The sequence below is a fragment of the Myxocyprinus asiaticus genome, chromosome 49 (assembly GCF_019703515.2).
Source record: "Myxocyprinus asiaticus isolate MX2 ecotype Aquarium Trade chromosome 49, UBuf_Myxa_2, whole genome shotgun sequence".
Classification (NCBI taxonomy): domain Eukaryota; kingdom Metazoa; phylum Chordata; class Actinopteri; order Cypriniformes; family Catostomidae; genus Myxocyprinus; species Myxocyprinus asiaticus.
Window position 1 is genome coordinate 2,331,353 of NC_059392.1, and position 18,445 is coordinate 2,349,797.

Consider the following 18,445-nt stretch of genomic DNA (forward strand, 5'->3'; position numbering starts at 1 on the left):
ACGGCAGCCATAGTGTGCCAGTACACTCACCACACACCAGCTATTGGTGGAGAGGACAGAGTAGAGTGATAGAGCCAATTCATGGATGAGGATTATTAGGAGGTAATGATTGATAAGGGCCAATGGGGTGGGGATTTACCCAGGACACCAGGGTTACACCCCTAATCTTTACAAGAAGTGCCCTTAGATTTTGTAACAACCTCGGTTTAACTTCTCATCTGAAAGACAGTGTCTTTTTACAGTATAGTGTCACTACACTGGGGTGTTAGGACCCACACAGACCACAGGGTGAGCACCCCCTGCTGGCCTCACTAACACCTCTACCAGCATCAACCTTAGTTTTCCCCAGGAGGTCTCTCATCCAGGTATTGACCAGCCCTAACCCTGCTTAGCTTCAGTGGGTAACTAGGCGAGAGCTGCAGGGTCATATGGCTGCTGGCAATATACTGAGGTATAAAATAAACACAATACATCACTGCTTGCTCCGACAACAAAGGCACAATGTTTTTCAAACCTGCTGACTCACTTTGGCAGTTTCCAAAGTGTTATCACCCGAATTAGGGTTGCGCTCAGCTGTTCGGCCACCCAGGTGGCCTATCATTCCAAACAGCCAATTAAAATTAAGCATTCTGGGGTAAACCACGGGCTAGAAGTGAAGCTAGGTAGCAATAAAGACGCAAAGTGAGAATACAAGTCTGTGTTCTTTCATCTGTGTTTGGTTCAACACCATTGAACTTTTCAATACAACAAAAACAAAAGAATCAAACAAAACACTAAAATTCGTAATGCATTTTATTTTAATTGATACATTTCTGGTGTGTAACTTCAAAGCGTAGTTCACTCAAAAATGAATATTCTGTCATTTACTCATGCACTGGTTCTTGTGTGTCACGTGAATGATAATGATGCAACAGTTAGAATATGTGGTATGGAAAATGAGATTTGAGTGCTGCCAGAGACTGTTTAGCACAGACGGGTCACTTCTTATAAAATGAATGGGAGAAACTGGAACGTCCAACCATAGATATACATACATAGATGCCTCATTCGGCTGGTTCGGGTACATCAACCGCAGTGCCATCTTGGAACAGTCAACAAGGAGAGTTGTTTGAATGTAAGTGAATGGAGAAGAAGCCTCAGACTGCCGCATAAACTGCTTTTGTGTGGAAACAGTTCATCATGTAATGAATTGACTGACTGGGTGCTAATTTTCAGTATGTTTTCCATGATATATTTATTTGTAGAGGACTTTATTTGCAGTTTGCTATGAAAAAAAAAAAACAGTTTTAGAAGTGAAGTCAGTGATCTTTCATATCATCTAAAATATTGCCCAATGTTTATGGAAAATCAGATAATCTGAAATTTGGCTTTGAAAAGACTATAGACATTTGAAGACCGTATTTGCCGATTTACATTCATGTGTTGACGGATGGCTCTTGACCTATCCAATATGGCGGATGCGCCGACGTAATGGTGGATGTGCAGAAACAGCTGCTAATATGGTATCTACGAATAGATATCTATGTGCCCAATGGTCAATGGATGTAGAAAGGAAGTCCCGCCTTACAGTTAAAAGATCCAATCTTGGATGACTGACAGTGAACTGACTTGCTAGAAAGACTTTGGTGTTGCTGCAAAAGATTTTCAGTGACCAACGTCATAACGGTGCTGTAAGCTATTTTTGTCATGGAAAGGTATGCAAAAAATGTTCCTACTACCTGAAAGATATTAATGAAATGAGTGGCCTGAGATATTTAACCAGTCTCTGTGACAACTCTACACTTTGTAAACAGCAAACAAAAATGTGTCCGTGGTCCGCAGACAATGACGCTTTCTGCCTGTCAATCATTCTGCGTGTTCTCATAGTATTGCAGTTGCAGCGAATTATTGAGGCATAATGCATTTTTATGCCATGTTGTTCATAACAGTTGTCAGTTGAGGGCGCTATTTTACTGCTGTTTTTAACAACCATTTCTGCTCTCAATACAGCTCATTTTAGTATATTTGGAGGGCGGGGTTTTGGAAAGAGGGGGCGTGGCTAATCCAACAGCTCAGTCTTGTGGAAGTAGAACGGCTAAAATCGCCATACAGCACCTTTAAAATTCTGTTCTTCGAACAAAGCTTTCAGAAATTATACAAATACATTTTTAAATTAAAATATATAAATTATTATTTATTTTTATATAATTTACAGAGCATATTTTGATAGAAAAAATATCTAAAAATAAATAAAATAAAAAAACATAAAAACGTATTAATATTCATCATTATTATTTCTGTAAGTTATGGTAGTGAAGTCATGGTTGTTTTGCCTTTTCATGGTCATACTACCTTTGTCAGTCACGACCAAATCAATCAATCATGACAATAAAAGGTCTAAATTATATTTTGCTTTTCCTTTCAGTGACTCTTTAAGTTCCTGTAAATGATGGCTCATTCTAGCATTTCAGCAGGGGTTTTGAAGCACAGTGAGTGGGTTCAAGCACCCTCCTTCAACAAAAGCACCTCCCCTCGACCTATCAGGGTATTTCACTTACTTTTCTTTTTCTCACAAGGGCTTCAGTGCAGTTTTCCATTCAGGGAATATATCCCGTGACAATAACGGGCTCCTCCAGGCATTCCGACACATACGAGGTATTTCTGCTTCAATATTCTTTTTATCTCGGCATGATTAATTTGCATTAGTTTCACCGCAGTACTCACAATATGCATGGAAGATATGTTTAAATTGAGAAAAGATCGAATTTAAGGACAATTATGAATTTGGCTACATTGTTACATTTTATTCAAAGAAAAAGATTCATTGAAGTCAACCGGCTTTTCTCTCCGTTACAAACTGTTAACCGGCAAACACGTTTAAAATATTAAATTATTAGTCTGGTGCATTAAGTCAGATTTTTTTATTTTTTTTTTTTTTTTTTTTAAGTTTCATTAAAAATAAATAAATAAATAAATAATAAAAAAAGATATACATTTTAAAAACATTAACAAATGTAGGGTTTAAAAAAATGCTACTTTTACAGTTGGTTAAACGCGTTGAGACTGCAAATATCCAAATAATGTCCGTTAAAATACACTAAAGTACTAAATACGTTGTTTACCACCGGAATATTGGAAGTGAGCACACTTATTCGCGTGCGAAATCTGTCGCAAAGCGTACAAAACTATTGACGCGTAAACGCGTTTACCTTAGCAAACTTTTTCTCGTCGCGAATTTTTTTCTTCTCACAAAGGAAACGCTCACGTGCCGTGATTTTTTTAACATCATAATTAAAGTGTAAGATGTCACATTATGCCTGACGTTATAAAAAAATTGGAAAAGCGGACGACGAAATTCGCAAGGATTGAATCAAACGACGATGTTTTTTTTTTCTTTTGTTCGCGCCACGATTAGACCCGCCCACTTGAAAACTCCTCAAACTTTCCCTCTCTGACTTTTCCAGGGCTGTCATCATAGATGATGGACTGTAATTTAACCAACTCATTTGAACTTTATCTTCTCATTAAACCAACCTTTATAACTAGGCAACACCCTTTTGATGTAAAACTATATTTACATTTATTTACCTTAATTTTATCCAAAGGGACTTGCAGTGCATTCAAGGTCTACATTTGATCAGTTTACAGTGGGGCCAAAAAGACCACATAGATTTTTTTATTTTTCCATTTGAACTTGGAAGTAAACAGAAAATTGGATTTTTGTTTTTGGATTTTCTCCCCAATTTGGAATGCCCAATTCCCAATGTGCTCTAAGTCCTTGTGGTGGCGTAGTGACTCGCCTCAATCTGGGTGGCGGAGGACGAATCTCAGGTGCCTCCACGTCTGAGACCGTCAATCCGCGCATCTTATCATGTGGCTTGCTGAGCATGTTACCACGGAGACGTAGCGCATGTGGAGGCTTCACGCTATTCTCTGCGACATCCACACACAACTCACCACGCACACCACACCAAGAGCGAGAACCACATTATAGCAACCACGAGGAGGTTACCCCATGTGACCCTACCGCCCCTAGCAACCGGGCCAATTTGGTTGCTTAGGAGACCTGGCTGGAGTCACTCAGCACGCCCTGGATTCAAACTCGCGACTCCAGGGGTGGTAGTCAGCGTCTTTACTCGCTGAGCTACCCAAGCCCCTGATGGATTTTTAACATTTTAAAACTTTAGAAACATTTTAAAAGAAAAATATGATGCACAATGAAGAAGACTTTTAACATTCTGCACTATTTATAAAGTATATACGTCACTAATCAAATGTATGTGCCAAAATGATATACTTTGTAATTGGAAAAAGTTAATGATTTAGGTAATTTCACTAGTGGTCTCAGATTTTGGACCCCACTGTACATTAAGTAGGTTATAGGTATAAACCACAATAGAAAGTCTGGGATGTAGACGTCTGATTTATCCTTTGTTAAAGAATGTTCTTGTAAAGCATTACGCCCACTTTGCATAGGGTATATATCTGCCGTCGTTCCCTAAATATATCATGGTGAAAAGAAAGCAATACAATTTTACAGCATTGCTGTTGCAACCTACCCCTGAAGTTGAAGCCAGTTTCTGCCGTGGTTCTAAATCTTCTGAGGCCCATTATTTAGTCTGAAATCTTATTTTTAATGAGCCAGTTGAGGACAGAACCAGGAGTCCAGTCTTGGCCTAGAGTTGGTTATTTCTGCAGCAAATGCACAGTAATGCAGTCTAAGTGGGCCTGTAAAAGGGTGCGTGCTGGTGTTTAAAGAGCCAAACGGTTTGCCTGGAGTAATACTAGAGTTTATAAAAAAAACTCCATCATCGACTGAAGGCGATTTAATGGCCAAATTTATGTGGGAATGCATTTGTTCTTACGTTAAGGGAATGGTTCACCCCAAAATAAAAACTCCATAGATTCTCAAATACATTAAGTTGTAAAATGAATGAAAATAATAACCAAAAGCACAAAGTAAGCATTTTGTCTTCTGTCTTTGTTAACTCAGTTGCAGCCTTCAGTCTGGAGTGCTCTTGGATCACACACTTGAAGGTCGCGTCTGAAGAGCTCGTTGGAAGGGAACAGTTTTATTACGTTTGAGGCACGTTTAACGGGGGCTTCAGGAGTCGCGCAGCAGGGGCCAATGGGAGTGTGGAAGCTGGCCAAGGTTGTGCTTTGGTGGGCCGCAGTCAATTCGGTGCAGGCACAAGGCGATGGAGACATTCAGGCCAGCAGATTCACTGGAAAAACTGAGGGGGAGGTGCAACAGAGGGTCCGTCGGAGAGGCCAGGAGACCCTCAGGGGGTAAGATGTTTTTTCAGCCACATCCTGCCCCTGTTTTCTGTCAGTTTCATCCTTGAAGTGAAAATGCTAATGGTTTAACCATAACAGGCAAAGCGAGGGTTTAACTAAATTTTGATTGCCCGAATTACAGTATGTCCTTCTGAGGACTGGTATGGTGTCTAGATGACACAATTCAAGTCCAGAATCAGCGTATTCAGTGCAGTAGAAATCTGTGTTTACTACCTGCTGCTCTGTTTGGGTTGGAGCCAAACTGCTGTCCAGGTCGAATGCATGATTGCTCCCTAAAAAAGCAACATACAGTATGTGGAGGAGCCAGCTGAGAAAACGTTTGTCAAATGTGTGTGAATCTGCTGTGAAGGAATTTTAAGTGCTGAAATGCCTCAGTGTATTGGTAAAGACAACAGGAGTGCTGTTTCCTAATGTTGTTTTTACAATGACATTCTTGCTTGGTCATTGTAAATTTGACAGATTTTTAAATCCAAAGTTTCCATTCTGTGGCTAAGCTATCCTTTAAAATACTTGGAAAGAGGACACCTAATGATTGCATGATGGATATTTTTCCATGCCTTTTAAACTCAGAGAGGGCATCTGTGTTCACAAAGCCAGAGCTGTGTATTTTTCTAATATTTGGGAAAACAATGGCTGTTTTGTGCTGTGCAGTCCTCATATGTTTGAATCAGTTATTCTAATCATCCTCTCATCTGTACTTGCTTATAACTCCCTCTGCAAACTGCAGCAGGAAATGAGGTATTCTGATTACTCAGGGCCTCCAACAAGGGACGTTTGTTTGCAAGCCGCAGGTGAGAAAGAGCATTTCAAAACAGAGACATGTCTCCAATACATGGAACCATATTTAATCAAGGTACATCAACACAAAATCCAAAGGGTTTTTAAAAATATATAAGGTCTGAAACTAATCAAGAAAGGTCAAATAAACACTTTGAGTCAATTAGATTGGCACTGTGGTTTGCGGTCCAGTTGATATTGGTCTTGAGAAACAATAGGGCCATTCTGAACATGTATCCCATATAGAGGTGAGTTAATTAGACATTTTGGCCAATTTTCCAGTTAAAATGAGAGTATGTGATCCACCATACTGCACTGAAACTTTTGAGAGTCCATGTCAAACATGGAATGGCCCAAAGACTTCCAAGACTTGCACGGTTTCCATATTATTCCAGTGCAAGAATTCGCTTTGTAAGGCAAGGTGCTAATCTTAAAGGTGCACTATGGAGGATTTCTTATTTCATTTGTTAGAAGTACCATTATTAAACCAGTACTTAAAAATTCTGTGTTCAAACCGTGGTCTTGCTGTACTGTAGTCTTACTACGGTAAGACTACAATAAGAATTTTATATTTAGAGGAGTCAGGTTCAATTTTGCTGGAAATTTCAGGCTTCCGTCTATCTGCTTTGCGTGTTAACATCATGTCTATAAACGAAAAAAGAAGGTCCGGCAGCAGATGTGCTACTTACTTGCTCAGACAACATATTTTTCGGATATACGTCTTTGTAGGACTTTCTTACGATCAGTCAGGACATTTACATGTGCAGTTATAATCGAGCTACATTGGGTTGTTGTGTAGTTAGACAACAATCTTTAAAGGAAGGACGTCAAATTCACTGTGTTAATTATATGATGCGCACCACCTTTGTCTTTCGGAGCGTGTATGCACACAGCGGCGAGGCAAGTTGCGGTACGATTAAGTGTATACATGCTGAAAAAAGCTGAGCTGCAATTTTGTCTAGGTCGGATAATCAGACTAATACGATATTAGTCGGAATGAAGTGTTTAAATGACATTTTAAAAAGATTAATTATTATTTTAGTCCACGCAGAAGAGCAGTGCCGAAGCACAACTGGTGTAAAAAATGAAATGATGTTCCTCCACGAGTAACTTGCAATTTTATGTTTCAACCACAGATGTTAATAGAGAGCCCAGAATTCCGTAGTGTACCTATAAAGAACTTTGTTTAGCATTAAGTCTTTTAAAGATAGCATCTAATTACAAGCACCAAACCTAATTATTCGATCTGTAATCCTATATAATGTTCTCAAGGAGAGCATTCATAGTATCAACAGAGTGTGTGTATGAACGTCCCTTTGGAACATTGATTATGTTAACAGTGGTTCTCAACCTTTTTTGGATGAACGCCTCCCTACTTCATTACCTTACCTCATGCCACCCCCTTCCACCCCCATAACAAATTATTACTTATATTTTCTTACACTCAAACAAAAATATTTTAGCTTATTTTTTTTTTAGGATTTACGCATTTCTATTTCAGCTTAAAAAATGTTTTTAATGTATTTTGCATTTGCCCTTATTACAAATTTAGTAGAGCTGAAGTAGTGATATGATTATATTTATTATGAATCTATTTCTGCCTAAAGTACAGTTAGTTACTATTGTAAATTCAAGGGTGGTGATGTAGAATTATGTGCCGAATTCAAATGGTTTCCGTGTCTCACGCCATGCTTCACTGGTTCTCGCAGCGCTGCGTGATTAAGAGCTCGAACCGGTCTGCGAGTAAAAACGCACTTCCTCTTTCAATTGAGCCGTATCCAACTATAGAGCCATACAGGTGCATTAGTGGAGGTTGTGACTCCGCCTGTCTATTTGACGCTGCAAAACCAGATACTTCAGAAGCGTCGCAAGACTTCAGTTCAGAATCAGATGACCTGCGCTACAAATGCGTACCAACCCATATAATGGAGAACTGGTAGGCTAATATTCAGAGTCTAGATAAAAGTTTTTATGCAGAGACGAACTTGACGATCGATTTGATATATGAATGATAAATGCCCCCCATTTGTGACCTAACACCCCCCTCTCTTCTAATTTGCTCTCAGCACCCCCTGGCATTCTTTGAACGCCCCTGTTGAGAACTCCTGGTTTATAATCAACAAAAGTTTCAGACTGCTGTCAAGAGTGCGTATTTGATCTACCGCTGACTAATCAAGCCAAATTATCCTGGGTCAGCTGGTTTAAGAGAGCTGCAGTAGGTGATTTGGAGCTTACTGGCTTTCCTCGCTAAGCATAATTTGACTGTCACGTTGTAGGAGTCTGATCGCATTGCAGTTGGGGGCCCCTTAAATAAAGGAAAAGTCTGGAAGACTGCTGTAAAAGCAATGGTCTTGGGGTGAGAATATGATTATGTGGTCCTCGTTTATTGATGCCAAGCGGATCCTGATGAGCTGCGCCAAGGATAGAGCCAGAGATCTGCTCAGGGTAGAGGTTTTGAGAAGTTTTGTTGGCTTCGCCAGGGTTCTCAAAGCAGAGAACCAATTTAATTTGCTCAACATGTCTCCAATACGATGTTCCACCCGACTCCAGATATCGGCTTGTCCAGAACACTTGATGTTTTTGTCCCCAGAGAGAGTGAGCTCTTTGTCTTGGATTTTTTGAACAGCTAAAAGCACATGCCAGTCATAAGGAAAACAATCTATATTAGATACCGACGGGCCTGACTAGAAGCCAACAAGACTTTGTTGTGGAATCAGGGATTGTGGAGGTAATTATTTAAGTTCAATATAAGAAAAACTTATTTAGCTAAATTTTTGAGGCATCTTGATATGGGGCTCATGTGAGAGGGACCCCATTGAAAAGAGAAAAACATACTGCAATGATTCAATCCATCATTTATCTTACCAACGAAGACACAAATCGAATAAGTGTATCCTTATGTGTGCAAAAAAGCATGCCCAGAAATATTTATCAACTTATCAAATGGACTCATTGTGACGTATTGTTCCGAACAAGAAAAAACATAATGACTAATTGCTTTCTGTCGCTCATCGTCGATACTATCAGTCCTTCCAGAACTTTGAAATGATACGTGAAACAATCTTTTCGAGAACACAGCATTCCCACTGGGACTCATGCAATACTGTAAAATCATATGGAGTTCCCCCTGCCTCTCTTTGTCATTGCATTGAAAATTTGTAAAGTCTAGACGGCAGTGCGATTTGAGTTTATTGGGTCAACTGCTTGAAACAGGCCAAGCTTAAAATACCTTCAGGCCAAAGTATTCTGCATTTTCCCACGTGCTGTGTACTTTTTGCACAAAGTCAGGCGCTCCAGCGTTTGAAAGTATACTCTTTTTAACTGCAAGCCCATACGGATGCTTTCGACACATGCACACTTTGACTGTTTTGTGATACTCTTTAGTACATTCAATGCCAGGTGCATGTGCAGAACTCTGAAGTCTTGTGAAACAATCTTTGTACGAACTCTACATTCAACCTGCAAGAACAAGCAAGAATGACCCCCCTCCCCTCTTTGTTATTGCGTTTAAAGTTTGTATAGTCTAGACAGCAATGTGATTTGAGTTCATTAGGGTAAACAGGCCAAGTTAGAATTGGAAAAGCCTTTTATATCTAGAGGCTGTACACATGGAGTCTTTATAAATTTAAAACGACTGTGTGGTGAGCTTTCGGGCTCTCAACTAGAGCAATCCAGGGGGCTGGAACAAATTCCTTTAAATTTAACCTTTAACCTCTTTAGATCTGTTAGCCTGGGTCAGAAATGTACTATCTTAGTCTAGCCCCAAGCCTTTACGAGAACTCCTCTTCAGTTTATATGACCTCACTGCAAACTGGCCACTGGCCGTCAAAGCATGTCCTAGTATCCTGACCTTTTGCCTTACTGGAATTCAGATTGCGAGGGGTCTTTAGTTGACCTCCCCCAATAATTTTAAAGTTGACTCAACAATTTTATCATGAGATCTTTGGCAGATAACGGATACTGACCCTTGCCTAAAGGCCTGGTAGATCTTTTAATTGTAAACAGATTTGACCTAGTGTAATGACATGAATTAGTCCATCCAGTTAGGAGTCACATTGTCTTCTTAGGTATTTGCCTCGTAGCCGAGACCCTTGTACCAATATCTCTGTTTTTGTGGTGCTGGTTTGCATTTAGAATGCTGGGTTACTATGCTCTTTCATGTAGAAGTGGTGAACCGAACTATAAGGGATAGTTCACCAAGAGTTTTCATTTTTGTGGAAAAAAAAGAGATTGGTTTGAGGAAGAGTCCCGTGTGATCCATCATGGTGTCTTCAACTTCTTCTAGGATCTCGAGACTCCATATTTCAGGCTCTTCAAGTGTCTTCTTGAGAAAGAAGACTCTCTCTGGGTCCATGTTACTGATACTCCAACATTTTCTGGCCTAATTTCCGCTGCTGCTTTTGTTTTCAACAGCCCACTCCCCAAACCTCCCAAACTATTTACTTCCACTTGTTTTCTTTACCTCCCATCAATTCTTGCCGTTTTTCCCAGCATTTTACATTTCCATTTTCCAACATCTAGCCCTCTATCTGCCTCCACACTTTCTAGCCTTTTAGGTTTCACTCTCAGTTTTTTACTCTTAGCTTGTCGTCTGGTATTGCGGTTTGAAATCCATCAAACGCTTCAAACCACAGCTGGTTGTCCCCAGTTGACTGACATTCGTTAGCATCTTGACTTGTAGGGAAAAGGAATTTATGCATGTGTGTAGAAAGACAGATGTACCTTGTGGTTTTTTTCAAAGCTCCATTTACGATGAGCTTAACTTGGTGATGATTAAAATAAAAGTGTTTGTGCAGCGGGGTGCAGGTTCGACGGAAATAATCAGGGCTTGTTGGAAAGAACCAGCGAAGATGATGCATCCTGAGGGCGTTTTGCCTCTTAGCTGTCATTGACCAGTGAGAACCCATCACAGTCTGGGAATCCATCACAGATGCTTGTTTGAATGGTTCAGCGGTCGTACTGGATCAAGTCATATACACAAAACAGTGGCCCCCAAAACATGCAACAGGGCTTGCTCGTGAGAAACAGTACTCAAGAGGAGAAATGTTAAACTTTGGGCTTAGCTCTGTAATTAATCTTACAAATATCAAGACTAAGACAGCCTAATTTCTCTGGAGTAACATGCAGTTGGCGAGAAAGTCGGATATGAGCCAAATTGCAGCTCATGGATGACTAAGTTCGGGAACATAAGAGTACTTTGGTAAATATTTCTGTCTCAGGAAGTTTAGTTATGGTCCTACTCAAAACAAACGCACTCTTTTCGCAGTCATTCCCTTGAGCAATGTATAAAGTCTGTTGGGGCTGTTGCATGTTTTGCGCCATATTTATTCCCAAAGGTCACAAGGTCTTTGAGACTGTAGACATTTCATTCTGCTGTATGTTTCTGAGAAACCTTTGTTTTTAATATTTGGCTTTCAGTTGAATGCATTTGTTTTCTCCCTTTTAGGCCCAATGTATGTGGATCGCGCTTCCACTCCTATTGTTGTCCAGGATGGAAAACACTCCCCGGAGGAAACCAGTGTATAGTTCGTGAGTATCTCCAGCCTCATGTGATTCAGGTTTTTGTTTTTAAAGTTGGGGGCAAAGGATGTCAATTAGCAAATGCTTATCCTTAATAACTTACTGTACACTTACCACAGAGTTAGGTTTGACCCTGTGGTTAAAATCAAAGTTCACTCAAATTGAAACATAAATTGGCCCTTTTAGGGTTTGACCCTTATGATCTTTAGTTTGCTACCACAGACGTTTAACCACAAGAGTTAATGAGTACTTAGTACAGGAAGATGGAGGGAACACCCACCCACATATTTTAGAGACAGGCTGCATTCAGAATGGATTGCTAGTGTACTGCCTACTACATATAACTTAGTATGTACTGTATACTGCCTTTTATTTATTTTTCTGCGAGAATTAGTATTCAGTATGCAACAATGTTTCAAACAGTAGAATGATAAATTGTTGTCACATGACCTGTTACATCACATTACATCACAAATTAATTTAGCGAGTGCTGTCCAGTTATCATTTTGGAATTAGGATATTAGGACATTTTTCAGTTTTTAATCAGATTTTGCATAAAAGCACAAAGTAGTCCAGTGGTGGTAGTTAAAAAGTGGAAAGTATAAAAAAGGCTTGCACTGCTAAATTATGGTGGAATTGCATCATCACAGTCTGTAAAAGGGTTCAATGAGGTGCAGATACCTTGTCGAACACTTCTGAAGAATATTTTTCCCACTCCAGCAATATGTAGGAACTCGTGTGGAGATGGATTTTGCTCCAGGCCCAACATGTGTACCTGCTCCAGTGGTCATCTTGCACCCAGCTGTGGGGCGGCCGCGGGTGAGTTCATTAATTTCAGTTAATTCCACAATACCAATGCAAGCCAGATTCTCATAATGTTGTGGCGCATGTGCGCTAACTGCTACAGCTCCAACATTAAATGTGTCTTTTGAATTTTTCTCTACTCTGCCTACTTTCAAGGACTTAATCATATTTTTGAACGTTCCTTTGGCATTTTTAACGATATACTAGGTTTCACTTGAGAGGTGCAACTGAGCAGATATACTAACGTCATGGAATACTGTGAAATTGGTGGACAACATATAGTGTTTCTTTCTTTGAATTATTAGCCGATGTCAAGCTATGAGTGTTTTCTGTTGAGATTTGCTAAATTTGAAACCATCCGCCCACCAGTGAAACCTTGCAAAGTGTAGTTTTCTATGACAGACTTCGAGAAGGTTTTGATTGATTTTGTTTAGATGGCAGAAAAGTAATGGATGTAGGTAATTCCTGGATGAGGTTGTTTAACGTAAGCGCAAGTTTCTGTTACTACATGCGCTCTGTGCCAGACCTGTCCGGCCGTTTCCCACCGAATGCCCGGAAAATGTGGTCATACACAAATAAACCAAATGCACCTAACCATAGGGTTTGGTCTCATCAGCTGTAAAACCACAGTCAATTTATTCGCCAATGAGAAATTGACCATTTCATTCTGCTGCCAGTTTTGGAGTCATCAGAGTGTTTGAAAGTGAACAGCAAACATACGCTTGTTTTGTCAGCCGCATGGGATTTGGGAAATCTGTAATTCTGTCATTAAACCCACTTGACCGTGTACTGTCTGCAGTGGATGGAAGCAGCCGTTTTTATGAGTTGGCTATGCATCTGCAATTACTCCATAAATAACAAGCAGTCACACAGATTTTAGCCATTAGTGTCCAAAATGTTGCAGCTGCGCAAGAGATAACGCTAAGCCCTTGTTCCACCCGCTCATTAGTGTCTAATTGTAATACATCTTTGTTTTTATAAATCGAATCCCTGGATTTATACTGAATGTACGGTTGTTAAACCAGCTTTTTTGGCTTTTAGTTTATGTCTATTTGCTTTAAAGCCGATCAATATGCTAGTATACGACAAATAGTTAACAAAAAGTAACTTTTAGCAGATGTACACATTTAAAATGTTCTGTCTTTCACTGCCGGGAAAACAGACCAAAAATGTTGAGTACTAATCTTGCACTACAAAGATTTTTGTCCAGTCAAATGCTCTCTATAATGTACATACCCTCACTCCCTCCCCCTAATACCACCTGCATAAGATGAGTATTTTTGTCTTGTTTTTCAGTAAAAATATCGAAACATTCTTAAAACAAGATACATTACTTGAGAAGTAAAATGACGTAAAATATTAAATCTTGTTTCCAGAGAAATCTAATGCACCCTAACCCTACCCTAACAAAATGTAATAATGTATAACAATAAAAACTTGATTCAAAGGAAAAACAAGCTTATTTTTCTTGTAATAAGCATAAACCACACCTAATTTTGTTAGATTTCTCTCTACACAAGATTTAATATCTTTTGCCATTCTGCTTCTCAAGTAATTTTGTCTTGTTTTACGGGTGTTAAGATATTTTTACTGTAGGAAACAAAACTGCACTCATAATCCCCGCTGAAACAACCAGCATAAGCCTGGTTTAAGCTAGTTTAGCTGGTCTCCCAGTCTGTCCAAGCTGATGTTTAGCTACCCAAACCCCTCTAAAACATCAAAACAAACAAGTCTAGCCAGGCTGGGAGACCAGTTAACCACATAGACGGCATCGAAAACGTGGTGCTCTTACGCGAAATCCTGTAAAATCAAGATGCGGCGCATCGGTCAAATATGTCCGTCTAGAGCATGTTTACATTGAAAAAAACCAAAACAACTGAAAACATTGCACTTAAATTTTTTTTTGATGTGAACAGCCTCTTAGACTGGTTTAAACTACACAAATGTCTCAACAGTGATACTTGCCGATGACAGGCCACGATTCCCCATGCTAAGACACGAAAGCGCTACGGCCATAAAGGAGCTCTGTTTCTCGGCTTCGCTCATGTTTCCTGCCTTCATTGTAGCTTGTAAAAAACTGGCAGATGTGACTGCTGCACACAGAGGTGCATTGTGGGGTGGGAGCCTCGGGAAGCCCCGTTTTGTGTGTGCATGTGTGTTAGCATGTGTGTTGAAGCACGTGCAGCATTCTTTACATGGGTCAGTGCGCAAGAGTGCACCCCTCCTCCACCTGTAGGGGGCCATCAGCAGGTCTAGCCAATGAGCTCATTTCCTGTGCTGTAGGAAAACACAAACCATATTTGAACACTTACAGGCTGCACTGTTAAAGGCATGCCATTGCCAAAAAAACAACAGCAAAGTGTAGTCATGTCTGATCTCCCTCTTGTTTGATGTGACATTTTTATTTACGTATGACACTCTTCATTGTTTTAGGTGATTTTTTAAATTAAAATTATGAACGCTTTTTAGTCTTTACCATCTGTTTGAATTAGATTTTTAAGACAGTAGGGCTATTTTATAAAATAAGGAGTGCAGCAAGAATTGTATGCTATTCCAAACATAGCTTACTAGGTCATGGCAAGCGTAGATGAATGCACTAAAGAAGGAACTGCTATAAATTCTCATATTTCTTTATAATCGAGTAGAAGAGTAAGCGTATGAATTATGTTTTTGGCTGAATAGATATGGTGCAATGCCTTTGTTTAGACAGAACAAAGAGTTTAGTGTGGAATGCTTTGATGTGACCGATGAGGAACATTAAACTTTAAAAAAACATGATGAAAGAGTCCTATCAGAAATGATTGGTTGGGCTTATGTCATCATAGAAATGATCCTGAAGGAACTGATTTCAATAAGATCTCGAAATTTATTTTCTGCTAAGACCAACAATGCAGTGGTAACAAGGTGTATTGGTCATTGGCTGTTTACACCGGTTGGTTTTTGTGTGGTTTTTGTATGTAAACATGCACTAGATGTACGTCTTTGACTGTTGCGCCACATCTCCGTTTTTTTAGCGTTGCCTTTTTACGCTGCCGCCCGTAATTTTTCACACTCAAATTTAAAAGCTCACCATTCACACATACTGTGGATTAATTGCAAAATGTAATCAAATCTTTCAGAGAACCCCCCCAAATAAAAAAGACTCAAATTATTCATAAATAATATTGTATGTGTTAAAAATCTTATGATAAACAGAATTTGTTTTTGTCCTAAATTTGTAAACATGTTATTCTGGTTCTGTTCACTTTACATCACTTTGAAAAGTCTCATTTTATTCCACTAGATGTCAGCAAGCACAAGAAAAAAAAGTGTCTCTATCATATTCCATCACAACATACAGATCTGAAATGTAGGTGGCGCTCTAACACATTTTATCCCTCACAGATGTGCTCGTCCATAGACATTCAGTCTAATTTTCAGTTCAAGCACCTCCCTCGATGTTTCATTGAATATCTCGGCCTCTGAGTGGACTACAAGCTCAATCTAGGTGTCATTAAAAAGCTGAGATCCTCCCCTTTGTGATGATATATACAGACATTTTATCATCAACAGTCAAAAACATATTGTTTTGATGATTTCTTTAGCATGCTTTTCCTACTGGATGGCATATTTGGTCTGGATATCTTAGATATATATTTGTACTATTAAGCCAAGCAAGCTCACAGACAAGTAAACAATGGCTAATATTTTTAGAAAACTGCCTAAGGTAAAAGAAGACATAAAAGTTTTGGCTATTTTGGGGCTTACGGCAGCAGTTATGGAGCATAAATGAGACGTTTGTATTTGATGACTTACAGAAATCATATTTCACTTTGTGATTCTTTTGTAAATCTTTCGAACTGTGGTATTAGGGCAACAAAATAATCTATGCAGTCACAGTCCTGAGAATCAGAGCTTTCATTTGATATATGATTTGTCTATTTATGTGCTATGTGAAGGACTTTTATATTCATATTAGTATTTTTACCACATGACCTCTAGGGGGCACTGATTTGGGGTGCGAATTGTTTGAGGCCTTATTTAGTTATTTTATGTCAAATAAATGAGGAAGTGATGGTTATCTCTGAAAAGGTCAGATTCTAAGCTTTCAAATGATACCTCATACGACTGACTTGCTGTATGTATACATGGACTTACGTGGACTAAGCGCTAAAATGCTTTCAGACTGAACGGCCCCTTAAAATGGTTTATAATCACCTGTCTTTGTTGTACAGTCCAGTCCTGCAGCGTCAGATGTATGAACGGAGGAGTATGTAATGAAGACGCCTGCTCGTGTCAGAAGGGCTACACAGGAACTCACTGCGGACAGCGTGAGTATATACTTCATTTTCAGAGCTTTTATTCATACAAATACAGACAACAATACAAGATGATTCTCACAAACATCTGGTTAAAACTACATTTCGCAAGTTTTCTCTAACTAACAGAGCTGTTAGAAAAAAAAGTCTTAATATTTTATGCAGTTTGGCTTCTCAAGTAAATCTTGTTTTTAGGATGCATCTATTTTTACTGGAAAACAACAAATAAACATTATTGAGCATAGTTTTAAAAAACGCTGCAAGTATTTTTGTCCTATTTTCCAGTAAATAAATCTAAGAAGCTAAACTGTCCAAGAAATGTAGACTTGTATATAAATGTCGTAGAAAATGTTGCTTTTCAGGTCGATTTATTTTCTTTGTTTTACTAAAAAAATCACTAAAACTCTAATTAAGAACATAAGAATGTTTTTGCAGTGAAAACATAAACACTGACATACATTTTATCAATTTTTCTTTGTGCAGCTGTGTGTGAGAATGGATGTCAAAATGGCGGTCGTTGTATCGGGCCCAACAGATGTGCCTGTGTGTACGGTTTTACTGGGCCTCAGTGCGAGAGAGGTAAGCTACCACGATTCTTCATCTTGTTGTGTTGTGTAACTCTTAAAGGAATAGTTCAATACTTGTGTGCAATATCCTAAGGGCCCTTAGAATATGAACTTCCATGGAAACACATTTACTGAATATATACCTAAAGAATTTATATAGGAATATAGATGACCATCAAAAAGGTCATGTGAATACACAGTTCGCTCAGAGAATATCATTGTTTACCGTGTTTAAGACCACACGTTTTGTAAATGCAATGCCGTGACCCAGATACGCTCTGGGAGAGTAATGTACAGTACTTTAGCATTGAGGCGGGCTGAAAAATAGTGTGAAATTAATGCTACAGTTTACATTGTGGCCACATCTCTCAGCGCTGGAACAATGAGGTAATCTGGGTGAAAAAAAACGAAAAGCCTCCCTCGTGGGTGCCGAGACACTCTATCAGAGATAAAATCTTTGGCTGGTGTTATGAGAAAATGACAGACTGAGAGGACCGTAAAGACACCGTTCCCATCAGGCCGTGTGAATTGTGGAAGAAGGATGCCCTGAGGTACGCTAGACCGAATACCTAACCCCTTTTTTTGTTACCCCACCCTCATCTGTCTGTCTTACCCTATAAACCTACCCGTCATGAAGCCCCCTTGTGCAATCGTGGGCCGGTTCCCTTTGAAAATACCATGAAGGGAGGAGAAACGTTTGGGAGACATCTGGCAGCTGATAAAGTAGGGTGGAAATGACAAGGGAGCATTTCTGTGGACTTTTCTGACAAGAACGAGAAGGCGGGGGTGAAGTTTGGAAGGTGTTCTCTAAGAAATGGAGACCCCAGCTGTGTATACACAACCAGGCCTGGACTAGCACAAACAATCTGATCTTTACACTGAGAGTGTCGTCCATGGTACACCAGATGCCCCCGGCAGCTACTTGCCTGGCCACCCAACCACATTCTTCAGCAAACTAACCCTAAAAGCTCTTGCTTGTCTGTAAACGGTAGTAAAAGTGTCAAACCAAACCATTAGTCAAAATAAATGATAGACATTCGGACGAACAGAAAGACAGACAGATAGACGTTCGGACAGAGAGACAGATAGAGAAATAGATGGATGGAAAGACAGACAGATAGATAGATAGATAGACAGACTGAAAGACAGACAGACAGACATACAGACAGATAAATAGACTGTTGGACAGACAGACAGATAGAT

The 18,445-nt window shown here is 39.5% G+C and overlaps 1 protein-coding gene across 1 annotated transcript in view; it reads left to right on the top strand.

The window, feature by feature from the left end:
• Positions 1–2,567: 2,567 nt before the first annotated feature.
• The window catches only part of LOC127438492 (fibrillin-2-like), a 93,016-nt gene continuing 77,138 nt past the window's right edge, over positions 2,568–18,445 (top strand). Inside the window, exons 1-6 of the mRNA XM_051694123.1 lie at positions 2,568–2,634; positions 4,973–5,268; positions 11,501–11,583; positions 12,295–12,393; positions 16,593–16,688; positions 17,160–17,255. Coding sequence (XP_051550083.1) covers positions 5,108–5,268; positions 11,501–11,583; positions 12,295–12,393; positions 16,593–16,688; positions 17,160–17,255 — 535 coding nt within the window. The 5' untranslated portion in view covers positions 2,568–2,634; positions 4,973–5,107. The remainder of the gene's footprint in view (positions 2,635–4,972; positions 5,269–11,500; positions 11,584–12,294; positions 12,394–16,592; positions 16,689–17,159; positions 17,256–18,445) is intronic.